Source organism: Spermophilus citellus, assembly GCF_964194105.1.
Source record: "Spermophilus citellus genome assembly, contig: SCAFFOLD_131, whole genome shotgun sequence".
NCBI lineage: Eukaryota > Metazoa > Chordata > Mammalia > Rodentia > Sciuridae > Spermophilus > Spermophilus citellus.
In genome coordinates this window covers 799,233-813,563 of record NW_027672905.1, presented here as the reverse complement: position 1 = coordinate 813,563, position 14,331 = coordinate 799,233, and the positions used below count along the sequence as shown (strand labels likewise).

At 45.2% G+C, this 14,331-nt stretch overlaps 1 protein-coding gene across 1 annotated transcript in view; it reads left to right on the top strand.

The window, feature by feature from the left end:
• The window catches only part of LOC308640395 (SAM and SH3 domain-containing protein 1-like), a gene marked incomplete at both ends in the record, with an annotated part of 84,507 nt that extends 71,527 nt beyond the window's left edge, over window positions 1–12,980 (top strand). Inside the window, 5 exons of the mRNA XM_081312321.1 lie at window positions 673–842; window positions 1,633–1,842; window positions 2,507–2,657; window positions 7,704–7,817; window positions 11,803–12,980. Of these exons, the coding sequence (XP_081168447.1) occupies window positions 673–842; window positions 1,633–1,842; window positions 2,507–2,657; window positions 7,704–7,817; window positions 11,803–12,980 (1,823 nt within the window). The remainder of the gene's footprint in view (window positions 1–672; window positions 843–1,632; window positions 1,843–2,506; window positions 2,658–7,703; window positions 7,818–11,802) is intronic.
• Between the last annotated feature and the right edge of the window lie 1,351 nt (window positions 12,981–14,331).

The window sequence follows — 14,331 nt, the reverse complement described above, 5'->3', positions numbered from 1 at the left end:
GTTGTTATAGAGCCAGACCTGCAAAATACCTGGATTTGGATTCATTTGTTTGATATCAGGTGTACAGCAGGGACGCAGAAGAGTGAGTGATTAATATTGTTTGGGGAACATCGGCAGTGCGTCTCAGGGGAAGGATCTAGAGAATGGAGAGGAATAAGCTGGAAGAAAAGCACATGAAGGCTGGGGAAGGGAGGAGAATTAGAAACATCACTGATAAATACCGCTCAGCTGCTGCAGGGCCAGGGGTGGTTGGTGTTAGCCAGATGGTAAAGGGGGAGAGAGGAGCTTTAAATCCACCACTTTCTTACCCTGGGGTAAGTGACTTGACCACTCTGTTTCCTCATCTGTAAATGTGATAAAAATTCACTGTGCTGTGCATATGAGAAGTCACAGTGTTAAAGGCAAAGCCTGCTTCTAGCACTACAGTGTCCTCCAGCAGGGAGTCTCTAGGTCACTTGGATTCCCGCCATGAGGATGATGTGTCCTGAGCCCGCTGTCCAGCTAGGGTCTTGATGTGAACAGCCAGAGAACTCAGGACTTTCCTGCTCTGGTCCTGCCAAGGCTGTAGCACATGACCGCTCTTCCTGGGCATCTGCAAAGCCTTGAGGACCTTTCAGCTTCACTTCGTTGGGATCTAGTTTCACCCTCCCTCTTCCTGTTCTTCCTGCCCAGGTGGCCAAACAGTCAGCACCACCGATTCCTCCACCAGCAACAGGGAGAGCGTCAAGTCAGAAGATGGGGATGATGAGGAGCCACCCTACCAGGGCCCCTTCTGTGGGTGCGCCCGGGTGCATACTGACTTCACCCCCAGTCCCTATGACACAGATTCACTCAAGCTCAAGGTGGGCCTCTCCCTGGGCACAGGGCAGTTAGCCCAGGCCCTTCTGTCTCGTTGAGAAGCTTTCTTTTCTCCATACCTCTGACCCCTGGGATGTTGCTGTGCAGACCAGAGGATGTCTTGGCCACCTTGGTGTCCTGGGCACCTGTGTAGTAAAATGAAACGAGAACCAGCCTGCAGTCGAGGCAGAGAGGGTCTTGTGTCAGTCACTCTGTTATCCCCACCTCCTACCCAGCCCCTGTCCTCTGTCCCCTGTCCCCAGCTGCCCTCTAGAATTCTAATGGCTCCTCCATGCCCTGGTTTTCTATGCTTTTCCATCTGAAGATGGATTACTGCTTGCCTTGTGGAAACAGAGATGTCTATGTGGGATGTAGAGATGGAGTTCCATGAACTGTATGAAGTGATCACAGGGCAAGGGTTGCCACTGGCTTAGGACTGGTAGGAAATTCTTTCCCCAAGAAGAAGGGGCCCTACGGGTGATGGGAGGGTGTTCAGAGAGCTGAGGGCCAAGGGCTGCCTGGCTGAGGGCACCAGGAGACAGCCCAGGCCCTGCTGGCCTGTAGTGCAGTAGGGAGGCAGGGCTGTGATGTGGGGCCCATGTGTCATCCAAGTGCTCCGACTGGCCTCTTGGTAACTTCCAGTCATTCTGTGTTTAGTGCTTAGAAAGGTGACCTGTGGGACCTGGTTCTGCCTTCATAGTCCTTTCCCACTTGAAAGACTGGCAGGTCTGACTGATTCACTATCCATGCTTAGAAATGTTCCTAATAGAAAGACCTTTGTTCCCTGTGCCACAGAAGGGGGATATCATTGATATAATCAGCAAGCCACCCATGGGTACCTGGATGGGCCTGTTGAACAACAAAGTGGGCACATTCAAATTCATCTACGTGGATGTTCTCAATGAGGAAGAGGAAAAGCCCAAGCGCCCCACCAGGAGGAGGAGAAAAGGCAGACCGCCCCAGCCCAAGTCTGTGGAGGATCTGCTAGATCGGATCAACCTGAAGGTCAGTCAGTTCTTACTCTGGTAGCATGTCTCCACCTTGCCTTTTCCTTCTCCCAAATAAAGGAAAGAGTACTTTCAGGTGGTCTACATTGTCCCACAAGGGTCACCCATTAATATGATAAGTACCCATTCACAGAAGGCACTGACAGTATTCAAATGTTGCCCTTCACCTCTGCTTGGGTGATAGCATAAGTCCTACATCAAACTTTTGCCACTGGAAGTGCTGTAAGCCAAAACCTAGGTGCCCTGCTCACAGCTAGCTCCCTGGGGCCGGGAGGCAACTGGAGACTTTTTCTTCCTTGCAAACCTTCTTACTCCTGAGAAATTCCTGGGGCTCACTAAATTAGATCTCATAAATGAAGGAGGAGGCTTTTCCACTGTGGGTTGGTGATAAAGGAATTAATTGAATTCAAGGGCACAATTATAATGCCAGTAAGTGGAATTCATCCTCCTCGGCTGTGTACATCTTAGCCCATGATTAAGAAAACACCCCGCCTGCCTACTAAGCTGGAGGACTGGCGGGCACAGTACATTACAGATGATATCAATCTTTTGATCAGCATAAAAAATGACTAAGGGGAAAAGAGCTGAGGGGTCTGAGGCTAGTTGTGAGTCCCGCATCACGCGGCTGAGCTGTGATGCACCTTGGTCCTTCTGTCGCACAGGAGCACATGCCCACTTTCCTGTTCAATGGCTATGAAGATTTGGACACCTTCAAGCTCCTAGAGGAAGAAGACTTGGATGAATTAAATATCAGGGACCCAGAACACAGAGCTGTCCTCTTGACAGCCATGGAACTGTTGCAGGAATATGACAGTAAGTCTTTCCAGACACTGAAGTGGCCATTGGTAGGTCGGCCACAATCTTTGGTCCCCTGCAGACCTTCCATAAGCTCTTGGTATCCCTGAAGTCACTCATGGGTCTTGATCTTTCCAGAGCCAAGGTTGATTTCATACTGTGCAAAGTAGCTCCAAGACATAAATTCCCTAGGGCAGATATTCCCATAATAAAACTTAATATAAGCCAGGCCTGGTGGCACATGCCTGCAATCCCAGTGACTTGGGAGGCTGAGATGTGGGGATCATGAGTTCAAAGCCAGCCTCAGCAATAGCAAGGCATTAAGTGACTCAGTGAGACCCTGTCTCTAAAACCTTGTGGCTCAATGGTCGAGTGCTCCAGAGTTCATACCCTGATACCCAAATGGATAAATAAATAAATAAATCTTAATATACCCATGATACCCTTCCTGGCATATTTCTGGGGAACATTTGAGGACAGTGCTATATCTAGTGTCTAGGAAAATGAACTTGCAGTTCTAAGAAACCAGTAGTCTCCACCTTCTGTACCGTTGTGCTGTGCAGACTTCAGTAGGTAATTAGGATCCCTGGGTACAAAAATGACTGGCCAACTGGAAGTTTCTTGCTCAGCTAAGGGTCGATTATTTCTCAAAGCATGTGACAAATGGCTTTCTTATTGAATAGATTGGTTAGTGCCTAAGTAAAATTCATCAGTTTCCATTAAAGAAGGAGGCAATGTCTGTCTGAAGTGAATACGTAGTGTGAGCATTCCCAACTTAAATAAATGACAGCTTATTTTTACAGCCTGTGAACAGGATTCAGTGAGCGTGTGGCTTTTATGGAGTCTATCTGAATGCGTCAGATCCCCTGCTCCATTAGCCTCATCTTATCTTGCTCTTTTTTCTTCAGTCTGACATCAAAAACATTCCTGAAATTATTCATCACCCAGGGAGCAACCTTTACCGTTATTGAATTCAAATACATTTTCTTTCAAGGGCTCTGCTTCAGGAATATTAGTAGCTAATAGCATTTCTCTTGCTAAAAGACACACCAAACTATGGTTAATGGTGGAAAAAGAAATTGTATGTTACAGATGGCCCCAACTGAGGATGTAAAAGTAATATCCATTCAGTAGAAACCATACTTCAAAGTTGGAATCCTGATGTTTTCTCAGACAACTGATCTGCAGTCTGATACTCTTAGGATGTGGGGCAGTGGAGTGACCTGCAACACCCAGTAGGCCCCACAATCAGGAGGGTGAACAACCAACACGGCCGTGTCCCACGTTGCTAAGCTGGGAGGTTCACCAGGTTGGGTATTCTCAATCCATTCTCAGCTTATGGTATTTTCAACTCACAGTGGGGTTCTGGAATCCCATAGTCAGCTGAGGAGGTATCATTTTAATTCACTTCACTTTAAAAGATGCTCACTCTAAATTAACTGATAGCACAGAGGAGCATAGACATCCAAACCCTCAATAAATAAGCAGCCTTCAGGGATAGATTTGTAGAAAATTACATTTTATATTTAATATTAATATATAACCAGGTCTGTGGTATTTGAGTCTCCCAAGAGACACCCTGGCGTGGATGGCCAGGTTGTGTGCCAGGTCTGGGACAGTGACTGGTATAGTCAACCAGCTATATTAATAGGAATTAATATTAAACCATCTGTTTTCCTAAACCCCATCTGCTCCATAACTTAATTCATTTGCTCTTCCTTGTCCATGAAGAACAGCTGGTTTATGGATACTATTTATTACACTTCCTGTATCCCTAAATCCTGAGTATAAGGCAGGGATCTATGCTTGGTTTCTTTAATGTCACATTGGCTCAGACTCATTGTTCTAGGATTTTTTTTGGGGGGGGGAGTGGGAGGGTGGTTACTGGGAACTGAACCCAGGGGGGACTTAAGCACTGAGTCACCAGCCCTTTTTACTTTTTATTTTTGAGATGGGGGTCTCACTAAGTTGCTTAGGACCTTGCTAAGTTGCTAAGGCTGGTCTTGAACTTGCAGTCCTCCTGCCTCAGCCTCCTGAGTTGCTGGGATTACAGGCATGTGCCACTGTGCCCAGCTAAAATCAGATCTTGAGATTTGTACCAAGGTTGTTTTGTTGTTTGGGAATTTCCCTCATGCCATATAGTAGAATTTCCTTTTATTGGTTCTGAACCAAAGGCTCTGAGAGATCAGAGGTACCAATTAATGCCAAGAGGCTGGGTTCAGGCTTATCCTGGGGTTACAGGACTTCACTTCCAACGCAGATAAATTCATCATGTTTAAGAAGTATTCCTTCTAAGTAACTGATAACTTAGAGGAACATGATAATAGGTTTCTTTCAAACTAAATTCTTGTGCTCTAGAGAGATAAAAGTATTGAGATCTTTGAAGATACGTAGGGATCTTGAAAGTTTTCTAGCTCAGCCTTCTATTGAGAGCAATCAGTACAACTTCAGCACTGCTTGAAAATCAAAGCTGTCCAGAGTCTTCCAGTGCATACAGAAGGGCAGCCTTCAGATGGTGTTCCATTTGGGAAAGACTCTAATTGCCTTACACTCTCTTGTGTCTGGTAAAGCTCCCTTAAATTTTTAAAAAGTTTTAAATTAAAGTACACATTCTGCATAAAGGTTATCATCAACCATTTTTAAGTGTACAGCTCAATAAAACAACAATTTTCATAAGAATTTTAATTAGGAATTATTTCAAGTATGCAGTATAGAGAAAAGTTGCACTTCCTGAATTCACCTAAAAGTAACATTTTGCTATATTGCCTCAATCCTTATTTTCTTAAGAAATAGTGCTACAAGTCCACTGAAACTGCTGCTACCCAAGAATCCCAATTCTCTTCTTCTCCCTTCTCTAGTTATCAGCTCTCAAACAACTATGCATGCCCTGTGGCCCACCACCCTTGACATTTGAAGATTTCATAAGTGCCTTAGCATCTTCTTGCAGAGGTGTGTGTACATGTGCATCCTTGTATGTGCATATTTGGTTTCAGGTGGGGAGAACTTTAGCCCAAGGAGAGTCCCGTCAGGTCCAATTTCAGGTCATACCCAAACAGGGTTTCAGCCCCTTGCTCTTATTTGACGGTGAGAATTTGCAGGGTTCCAGCTCATCTTTCTCATTTTTTGGACTTCAGCATGAATGCTGGTTAGTGAGGGAGAAGATTATGGGTGTGATTCTGCAGGGCATGGAAGAGCCATCAGTTCTTTTTCTCCCTGAGGAAGACAGTGACTCTAGCCCCTTGCCGTATGCCTCAGGCTTTTATAACCTGGACTATGGTTTCAGGTGTGGGGAGGGATCCTTGTCCTCTGTGCAATAACTCCAAGTAGCCTCATATGTCTGCTGAGGCAGGGATCCCCAGAATGCAGAGCCAGCATGCATCCCCATGCAATGGCAGGGAACATGTTTTCTGTTTTATTTCCATTGGTCAGCACTCTGGAGTCTGCTTTGGCGACTGTGGTATACTGAACTGTTGCCACCAGAGACAGATGACACCCATTCCTCTCCCTGCCTTGCAGCAGAGAGCTCAAAACCATCATTTTACAAGTATCATTTTACTAAATAACATGCTAGGCTGGAACAAAGGCCACTCCAAATCCACAGGCTATTCCACAGGATGAGGACATCACTCCAGAATGTCCTGACTTTGGGTGTGGGAGGGGGTCAGTATTGGTTCATGAGCTTCTAACTTGTTAATTTTTCATTAATCATTTAACTATTAGCACTCTTAACTTGGGGTTCTAATCTAAGAAGCTTTCCCTGTGAGAAATGCAAGCAGGAAGTGGCGAGGGGACAGTAGGAACCGCTGGCACATGTGTGGAATGGCAGCCCTCTGCCTCCCCGCATTTTTATTTTGATGACCTGAGAAAAGGCATCATATTTCTGGCTTATTGATTTCTCTTCTCTTCGTGTATGTGGTTGGGGTAGGAGGGCGGGAGGTGAAGAGAAAGGAAAATAAATTAAAGCCATTTGTCATTGCAACTAGCTATTTTATGTAGAAAATGTTTTCTTGGTTTCTGTTTTATGGGACTGAGCACACACTGTGCATCATGACACAATGATGCTCTGCTGTAACCTCAGTGTCCCACATAAGGCTCCGTGGGCCCTCTTCAGGAGGTGCACAGTAATGACACTGGGGAGCTGGGCGCCCATGTGATTTTCCATGGGAATTACTCTCGACAGGTCCCTAAGCAGAGATGGCTGATACTTCCTTTGCCTCCCACCCCTCTTGCCTCTCGCCCCAGGCTTACTGAGGTCTAATTGACATATAATGATGCTTCTCTTTAAAAGGGTTCCTCAGAACAAGGATGCTTAACTTTCACTTATCTACCTTAAGAGCATCTTCCGCTCACTTTCCACATCAGAGGGTTTCCTGAGTATTCCCCATCTCTGTTTTGTGACCAGAAAGTGAAAATGCTGGTCCCAGACAAAGGAGAAGGCCAAACAGAAAAGAAACACTCTAGTTCATCCCAAGCAGCAAAAACAAAACAGCTTTCTCAGTTGAGGGGTCTCTGCCCGCTCTGGCCAACCTTCATCTTGCTGAGGTAATACAAGAGCCAGCACATGTCACCAAGGGCTAAGAGTGCTCCTGGATGCTATTAATAGAATGTGATATTTCATTTGACAATTTTATATAAGCCCCAAATTCAGAGAGGCAGTAATGTAAGTAACCTGAAGTACCTGCCTTACAGGTCTCTAAAAAGGTCATGTCCAAATCCCACCTTCACTTGGCTCTTCCTCAATGGTGACATCACTTGGAGGGGACCAGGAGTGCTCCCCCCACTCCAGTACCACACCCTGCAGCTCCCCTCCCCCGAGGGCCTTGGGTCTACCTCTGTTTGGTAACCGGAAAGGCACTGCGAAAGTCCTGCTCTGATTTGTCTTTGTGCGATTGATATTTTATTTGAGAAAAAATGTATTCATTTGTGTCTTAAAATAATTTGCCCCCTTCTAAAGTCTAAGGCTTAAAATCACGTGGCAGTGACAGGATAAAGCTGGGACCTGACATGGGGACCTCTGCTGTTTGCACCCCTTGTGATTCTTTGTCATGTGTTTGCCTTCTCCAGGTAACAGTGACCAGTCGGGGTCCCAGGAGAAGCTGCTTATGGACAGCCAGGGCCTGAGTGGATGCTCCCCACGAGACTCGGGCTGCTACAAGAGCAGCAAGAATCTGGAACATGGTAACGTCCACCTAGACCTCTAGGAACCTGTTTTGAAAGTTTCCAATTTCAAAAGTAGTACGGTCTCCAAAAGATCAATTCTTTTTTCTGTTTTAATATTTTTAGTTGTAGATGGACACAATAACTTTATCTTGTTTGTTTATTTTTATGTGGTGCTGAGGATCCAACCCAGTGCCTCGCACATGCTAGGCAAGCGCTCTACCACTGAGCTATGACCCCAGTCCCAAAAGATGGACTCTTTTACCCTGATGAACCTAGAAATCGACTTTCCATTTCCAGCCACTTCCCTGTGCTAGTCTGCAGTTGGCCTCTGTGTGTCTTCCTCTGGCTGCTGTAAGAGGTTCATGAATTTCACCTAAAATACCTGCAGCTGTAAAACCTAAAACATGTGTCTCCTAAGCCCTTATGTAACAACAACTGACATGTGAGTATTAAGAACACTTTTCCACAAGGAAAACTGTGTACCAGGTAGACATCAGGGTCACACCAGCAGCCACCTCTTAAACACCCCAGTTGCTCGGCCTGAGTCCAGTCCAGAAGCAGTTACCATGGAAGAGGATGACAGGAAGGCTACATGTATTTTTTGTGGTGTCCCTAACACTCAGGGAGCAGTCAGTATAAAGTTTCAAACAGAAGCAGAGTCTTTAGTTAGAATGGGGTCAGGTAAGCGAATGTCACCATGAGTGGTTCTGTGGTTTCTTGTTGTGACCCTCAAATTCCTGTTGGTGCAAGATTAGAAATAGTAGTGAAGGATTCACACTGCTATCGTGACCTATTGAAGACCGTTGTGAAAAATGTCCAGGTTTGATGGTTTTTAGCTGCTACTGGAATGCCTCCCAGTAGTCCATGTGTTAGCATATTCATGAGGGACCTGCAAAAGCAAAGTTTTGGAAACTACAGGTTGCAGTTCATTACTGGGTTCTAAGGTCAATTAGTGAGTCATGTGTAGCAGTTTTATAAGACAAAATAGAGTAGAAAATACCAGAATGCACTCCATAAGGTACGTTATGCATTCCAGAAGTACACTAGTAAGTACTGTGAGTGTTGTGACTAGTACTCTTTGTGTTTTAGTATTATGTGTGCATGTGTGTTGGATGGTGAATGTAAAGTGTGGTTCTTACTATGGATCATGGTAAAAAACAGTGACAGCCATTGTAGGCACCAAAATCAGGACTAAAGTGATGCAAGTAGGTGCTCAGGGGTCAAACTGATGAGCTGCTCACTCCCCGTACCAGCCTACAGTTGCCTGTCTCAGAATGTTCACTCCTTAGCATGGCATCCTGGGCGCCTTGTTTGCGTCACCCTGATGCCAAGTCTTAGACTACCTTGAGGACTTCAAAATTTGTCCTTTAAAGCTCCTACTCAGGGAATTCTGTCAATCTGGGAAGATAGTGAATCTCTATGTACCCTAATACTCAGCCTTCATCAAGGAACCCAACCCCACTCCACGGAGCACCAGCCATCCTCTGTTGCAGAAAACATCATATTCTTGTGTAGACCCAGAAGGTTTTGTTGTTATTGTTGTTAACAATCTTTCCATAGCCAAAAATTTTCAGTAAATTAATTGCAACTTTTCTGACTGGGTAAAGATTTCATAGGTATCACTAGCAGAAATGTTCATGCCCCCAAAGAATTCAGGTTCATCCACTGAAGAACTAGATGAAAGAAACTGGTGAACCAACTTTGAACTCAAGGTGAATTCAAGGATCTTTCCAATCTAATGGGATTTGTATAGAAGTTAGGGTAAAGGAAAAAACGTATTTCCAAAATTAACGCAAGTGGAGTTTTAAGTTTCTGTTTTAACTGATTTTTAAACTTTAATGTGATGTGTTTTCTGAAGAGGGAATTTTCCGTTTATCTGTGATGATTATTCTGTTAATGAAAAATGGGACCATGGTTAATATATTCAGGACTAAACCTCAGCTAATGATCTCTATGTGACAACAAAATAATAACCTACAAATAAATGGCTAGTGTGTTGTTATTTATCAGCGTAGAACATACAGGTGGACGGGGTTTGAAGCCTCATGTAATTATACGCGAGGGAGGACAAATGCCAATTTGACCATGTCTCTGCTTTGCCTAGTGCAAAATATTCCATGTATTGATCTGTGTCTTATCAACAAGGATGGGATCATTAATAAAATGTCTGATTGAGGCCACTGTTCTTCTCCATCCATCTTAATGTGTGCAATTATACTTGATGTGACACATTTCATATCAGCAGTTTGAAATTAGAATGAGCATGGTAGAAACTTTGAAATTATGGAAGGAATCTGTTTTCTTCCTGCTACTAAAGGCCAAGCCACTTGTAACATCAGAGCCCTGGCCTTTTACTTCTCTTCCTTTCCTCATCTATGCAGCATACAGATAGAGATTTTTTTTTCCAAAAAAGAATGTCTTTCATGTACCCCAAAGTAGCCATTTCCTTTTTTGAGTGGGCATCAACCAACCCTTCCTCTCCCCTCCCAGTCAAATCAGCCCACGGCCTGATTACTCATTGCCACTAAATGTGTTGGGAGGGTGAGATTGCTCCATGAGGAGATGTCAAAATCATAGATTAAAAATTGTTTTTTTTTGCCCAGTCCTATTTTATATTTTATTTACATACAGGGTCTTATTGAGTTGCTTAGCACCTCACTTTTGCTGATGCTGGCTTTGAACTTGCAATCCTCTTGCCTCAGCCTACTGAGCGCTGGGATTATAGGCATATGTCACCATGCCTGGCTTAAAATTAAAACATTTAAAATATTACTTAAAACAATGTAGTAGGAAGAAACCCTGACTTACAACATAGGGGCTTTCCAAAGATCAGAGCCAGACATTTCTTCAGATATTCCAAACCTGATATGGTTTTAGGATTTTTCTTTTTTGGGGCGGTGGAGTTACCAGGAATTGAACTCAGCAGCACCCAACCTCTGAGCCATATCCCCAGCCCTATTTTGTATTTTATTTAGAGACAGGGTCTGAGTTGTTTAGCACCTCGCTGAATTTGTGATCCTCCTGTCCCAGCCTCCCAGGCCACTGGAATTATAGGTGTGCGTCACCACACCTGGCTAGGACTTTTCATTTTTATCTATAGGCCCACAGAAATAGGATCACTGGGGTCACATAGTCCATTATCAGGGTGGTCTCCTCGGGCATCAGTCCATTGTCATAGCAGACAACAAACATGTTACTAACCAAAGACATAACAAAGGATGGTTCATTCGTGCCTGTGTGCATTGGCTGTCTGTAGGTTTAGCACAGTGCTTGGCCCATGGCATGCTTTTGATAAAGCTTTTCAAGCGGCAGCAGTTAATATCAATCATCAGTCAGCCAGTAAAGTAGATTGTTTATGGTTGATAATTCAGTGATCAGTCTGACAAGCCCTGATCTACCAGAGCCATTTCTTTACTGGGACCTACAACCATACAAGTATTTATAGATGGTCTCTGGTAAAGTACTCACTTCAGTTTATTTCCTGGACTGAATTAAAGTGGACTGGTTGTTTCTGGATAAATTTGTTAGCAGGGCACAGCTTCAAGAAGGGTGTGATGTGAGAATTTGTTGATCACCCTTTCAGAGGGACCGTTTATAGAAACTTCCCAGGAACCAGTCCATCTCCCCATTTCATCCATGACTTTTTGGACATGTCCTCACCCAGCAGACATCTCAGGGGTGTGGTTTCTAGAGTGGGTAGGGATGTCAGGCTTCTTCGGAGTCAGCTAAGAGCAGACATGAAGCCCCACTTTCTTTTATTGCCTGACACAGTGTTTCTTTTCCATATAACCGATGTGTTTTGGTCCCCATGTGAGTCCTTTTATTAGTTCTTTCTAAAAATAAAAACTGGGACCCTACTTCACTCAGAGTCCTGAATGATGGCTTTGTGTCTTTAGTGTAACCCAGCAAGGGGATGTGGGAACTGGAGACATCAGTTGTGCCTGCACATCTGAATGCATGGGTCTGACTGACTGACTGGCTTTCACATGTGATTGTCTCACAGGCAAGACTCAGAAAACTGGCCTCTTATCTGCCAAGTTGTCCACTGAGGCCAGCCTGAAGTCTTTCAACAGAAATCAGCTGGGCAACTACCCGACGTTGCCTTTAATGAAGTCGGTGGACGCCGCGAAGCAGGGAAAGGAGGGCAGGCTGGGCCGCGGTCTCACCCCCGATGCTTCCAAGCACTGTGACCCGCCCTTAGTAACTAGTTTGACTAAGAACCGGAGAAGCCTCCCAGTGTCCATCTGTCGGAGCTGTGAGACCCTGGAGGACCCCCAGACAGTGGGAACCTGGCCTCGATCCCATTCCCTGGATTACCTTCAAGGAGAGCCTGATGCTGAAAAAGATGTGCCTACTGAGGTGACAGAACCCTCCCCTCAGATTGTACCCGAAATGCCACAAAAGACAACCGCCTCGACCGCCAAGGTCCAGGCCCCTGGGCGAGATTCCATTGCCGACAATGCATTGCTACTGACCCAAAGCAAGAGATTTTCTGAACCCCAGAAAATGACCACTAGGAAACCCGATGACCCCATGGCAACCACCGACCGAGGCGTATCACCTCCTCAGTGTCTGCCCAGAAACTCTGAGACTCGGCTTCCTGGAGCCAAACACAGTTTAACAAGGACGTCTCTCGAGGGTCACAGAAAAGGACATGATTTTGAAGGAACATACCATCCCCCGGGCACCAAAGAAGGGGCAGATGCTGAGCAGAGGGTCCCTGAAACAAGGACACAGCCCAAAACTCCACAGCCTCCACCTGTTCCTGCCAAAAAGAGCAGAGAACGTCTTGCCAATGGCCTCCACCTGGTGCCCGGGGCCCCTGGCGGAACCCCACCCAGCCCTGATGCCCCGAGCCTGCCCATAAAGAAGACTGGCCCCTCTGATTGCCCAATGCTGGCCGCCCGATCACCCTTGGGCCTGGAGCCTGGCAGCCCCTCCTGCACCAGGCCACCGCCCTGGCTCTCAGAGCTGCCCGAGAGTGCCAGCCTGCAGGAGCATGGCGTGAGGCTGAGCAGAAAGGTGTCCTGCGCCCGGGGTGTGGATCTGGAGATGCTCACCGAAAGCAAGCTGCACGCCGAGGGCATCGACCTCACCGAGGAGCCCTACTCCGACAACGTACTTCAGGCGCAGCCCAATGGGCACTGGCTGCAATTTTTGTCCTTTCAGGCAGCCAGGTGAGATGGAGGCCAGCACCAGGAGCCTGGTGTTCTGAGGGTGCTGGATGACCTGCCCCACTAGAGACCCCTGGTGGACAGGGAGCACCATCTCCAGATAAAATGCAAATGCAACCGTGCAATCTACTTTTGCTCTTGCTTGTTAGTTTTTAGTTTGGGACAGTTTTGCTTTCCTGGGAGAATGATCAGTGCCAGAACTGGTTTGTGATAAGGATCATTTTGTGGACAAAAGATCAAGTCCAAGTGTTGGTATCTACTTGACATGAACGACCTCCCCACTTTATTTCCATACAGGTCAGCTGGGGCTAACTACCTCTTTGATGGATCACTGGGAGCAAATAACAGTAAATGGGAACATACTTTGGAAATTTTAGAGCCCTGTTCAGATATAATATACCAATTACAATGAATAATAATCTGTAGATTGTAGAAGGAAAAAATATTTCAAAAATTATACTCAAAATATTTAGTTCTATAATGAAAAAATCATTTCTCATTTGAAGAAGAAAAAAGATCCACCAGTACCAAATTGAAGTTGAAGACAAATCAATAATAGGGGTGTCTCTATATTTCTCCTGGAAATGCATGTTTTGTTATGAACATTCTTATTACAAAATTCTCATGGCCATGGATGCCTTTCAATAACTTTTCTATAACCTTTCATGAGTAAACCTCTTTGAAGGGAGAATTCAACAGTGAATGTGGTGAATGCAGTGGTATAACTTATAACAGATGAAGGGCAAAGAGTAGAATATCTAGAAGAGAAATTCATTTTTCTGCAGTTTAGGAGACTATATTCAGCAACATTGGAGGAACCTGAACTTGCAAAATGGTCAGATAAAGTGATGTGAAGGCATTAGCCTGAAAATTACAGGATGCTCATGTTCTGCCTCATATTTCAAAACGTTTTTCTAGAACTCACCATTATCTGGAAGATGTAAATATATTTTCTCAAAAGCATCCATCCCAGTGATAAAGAACATATATTTACTTCATATTAAAATTTTTGGAGTTATTTCCCAGAAGCTAATTTTCTTATCCTACCTTATGTTTAATTTATCTTAGAAAAAGGATTTTAAAAAATCTGTACCACCCTTCATGCTCCATTTTTGTTCTCCCCGGCAGCATGGCCGCTGTGGGATTCCAGAAGCTCTGGTGCAAAGATATGCAGAGGACCTAGATCAGCCAGAGAGGGACATCGCCACCAACTTGGACCAGATCCGTGTGAAGTTACTTCGGAAGCAGCATGGCATGGTGGTGAGCAGCTCATGCTTCAGGGTCCCTCCCCCACTTTCTGCCATGCAGTTAGTAACAGTGCTGATGTCGGGCATTGATGAGTGCTTAGTGGACAAGGG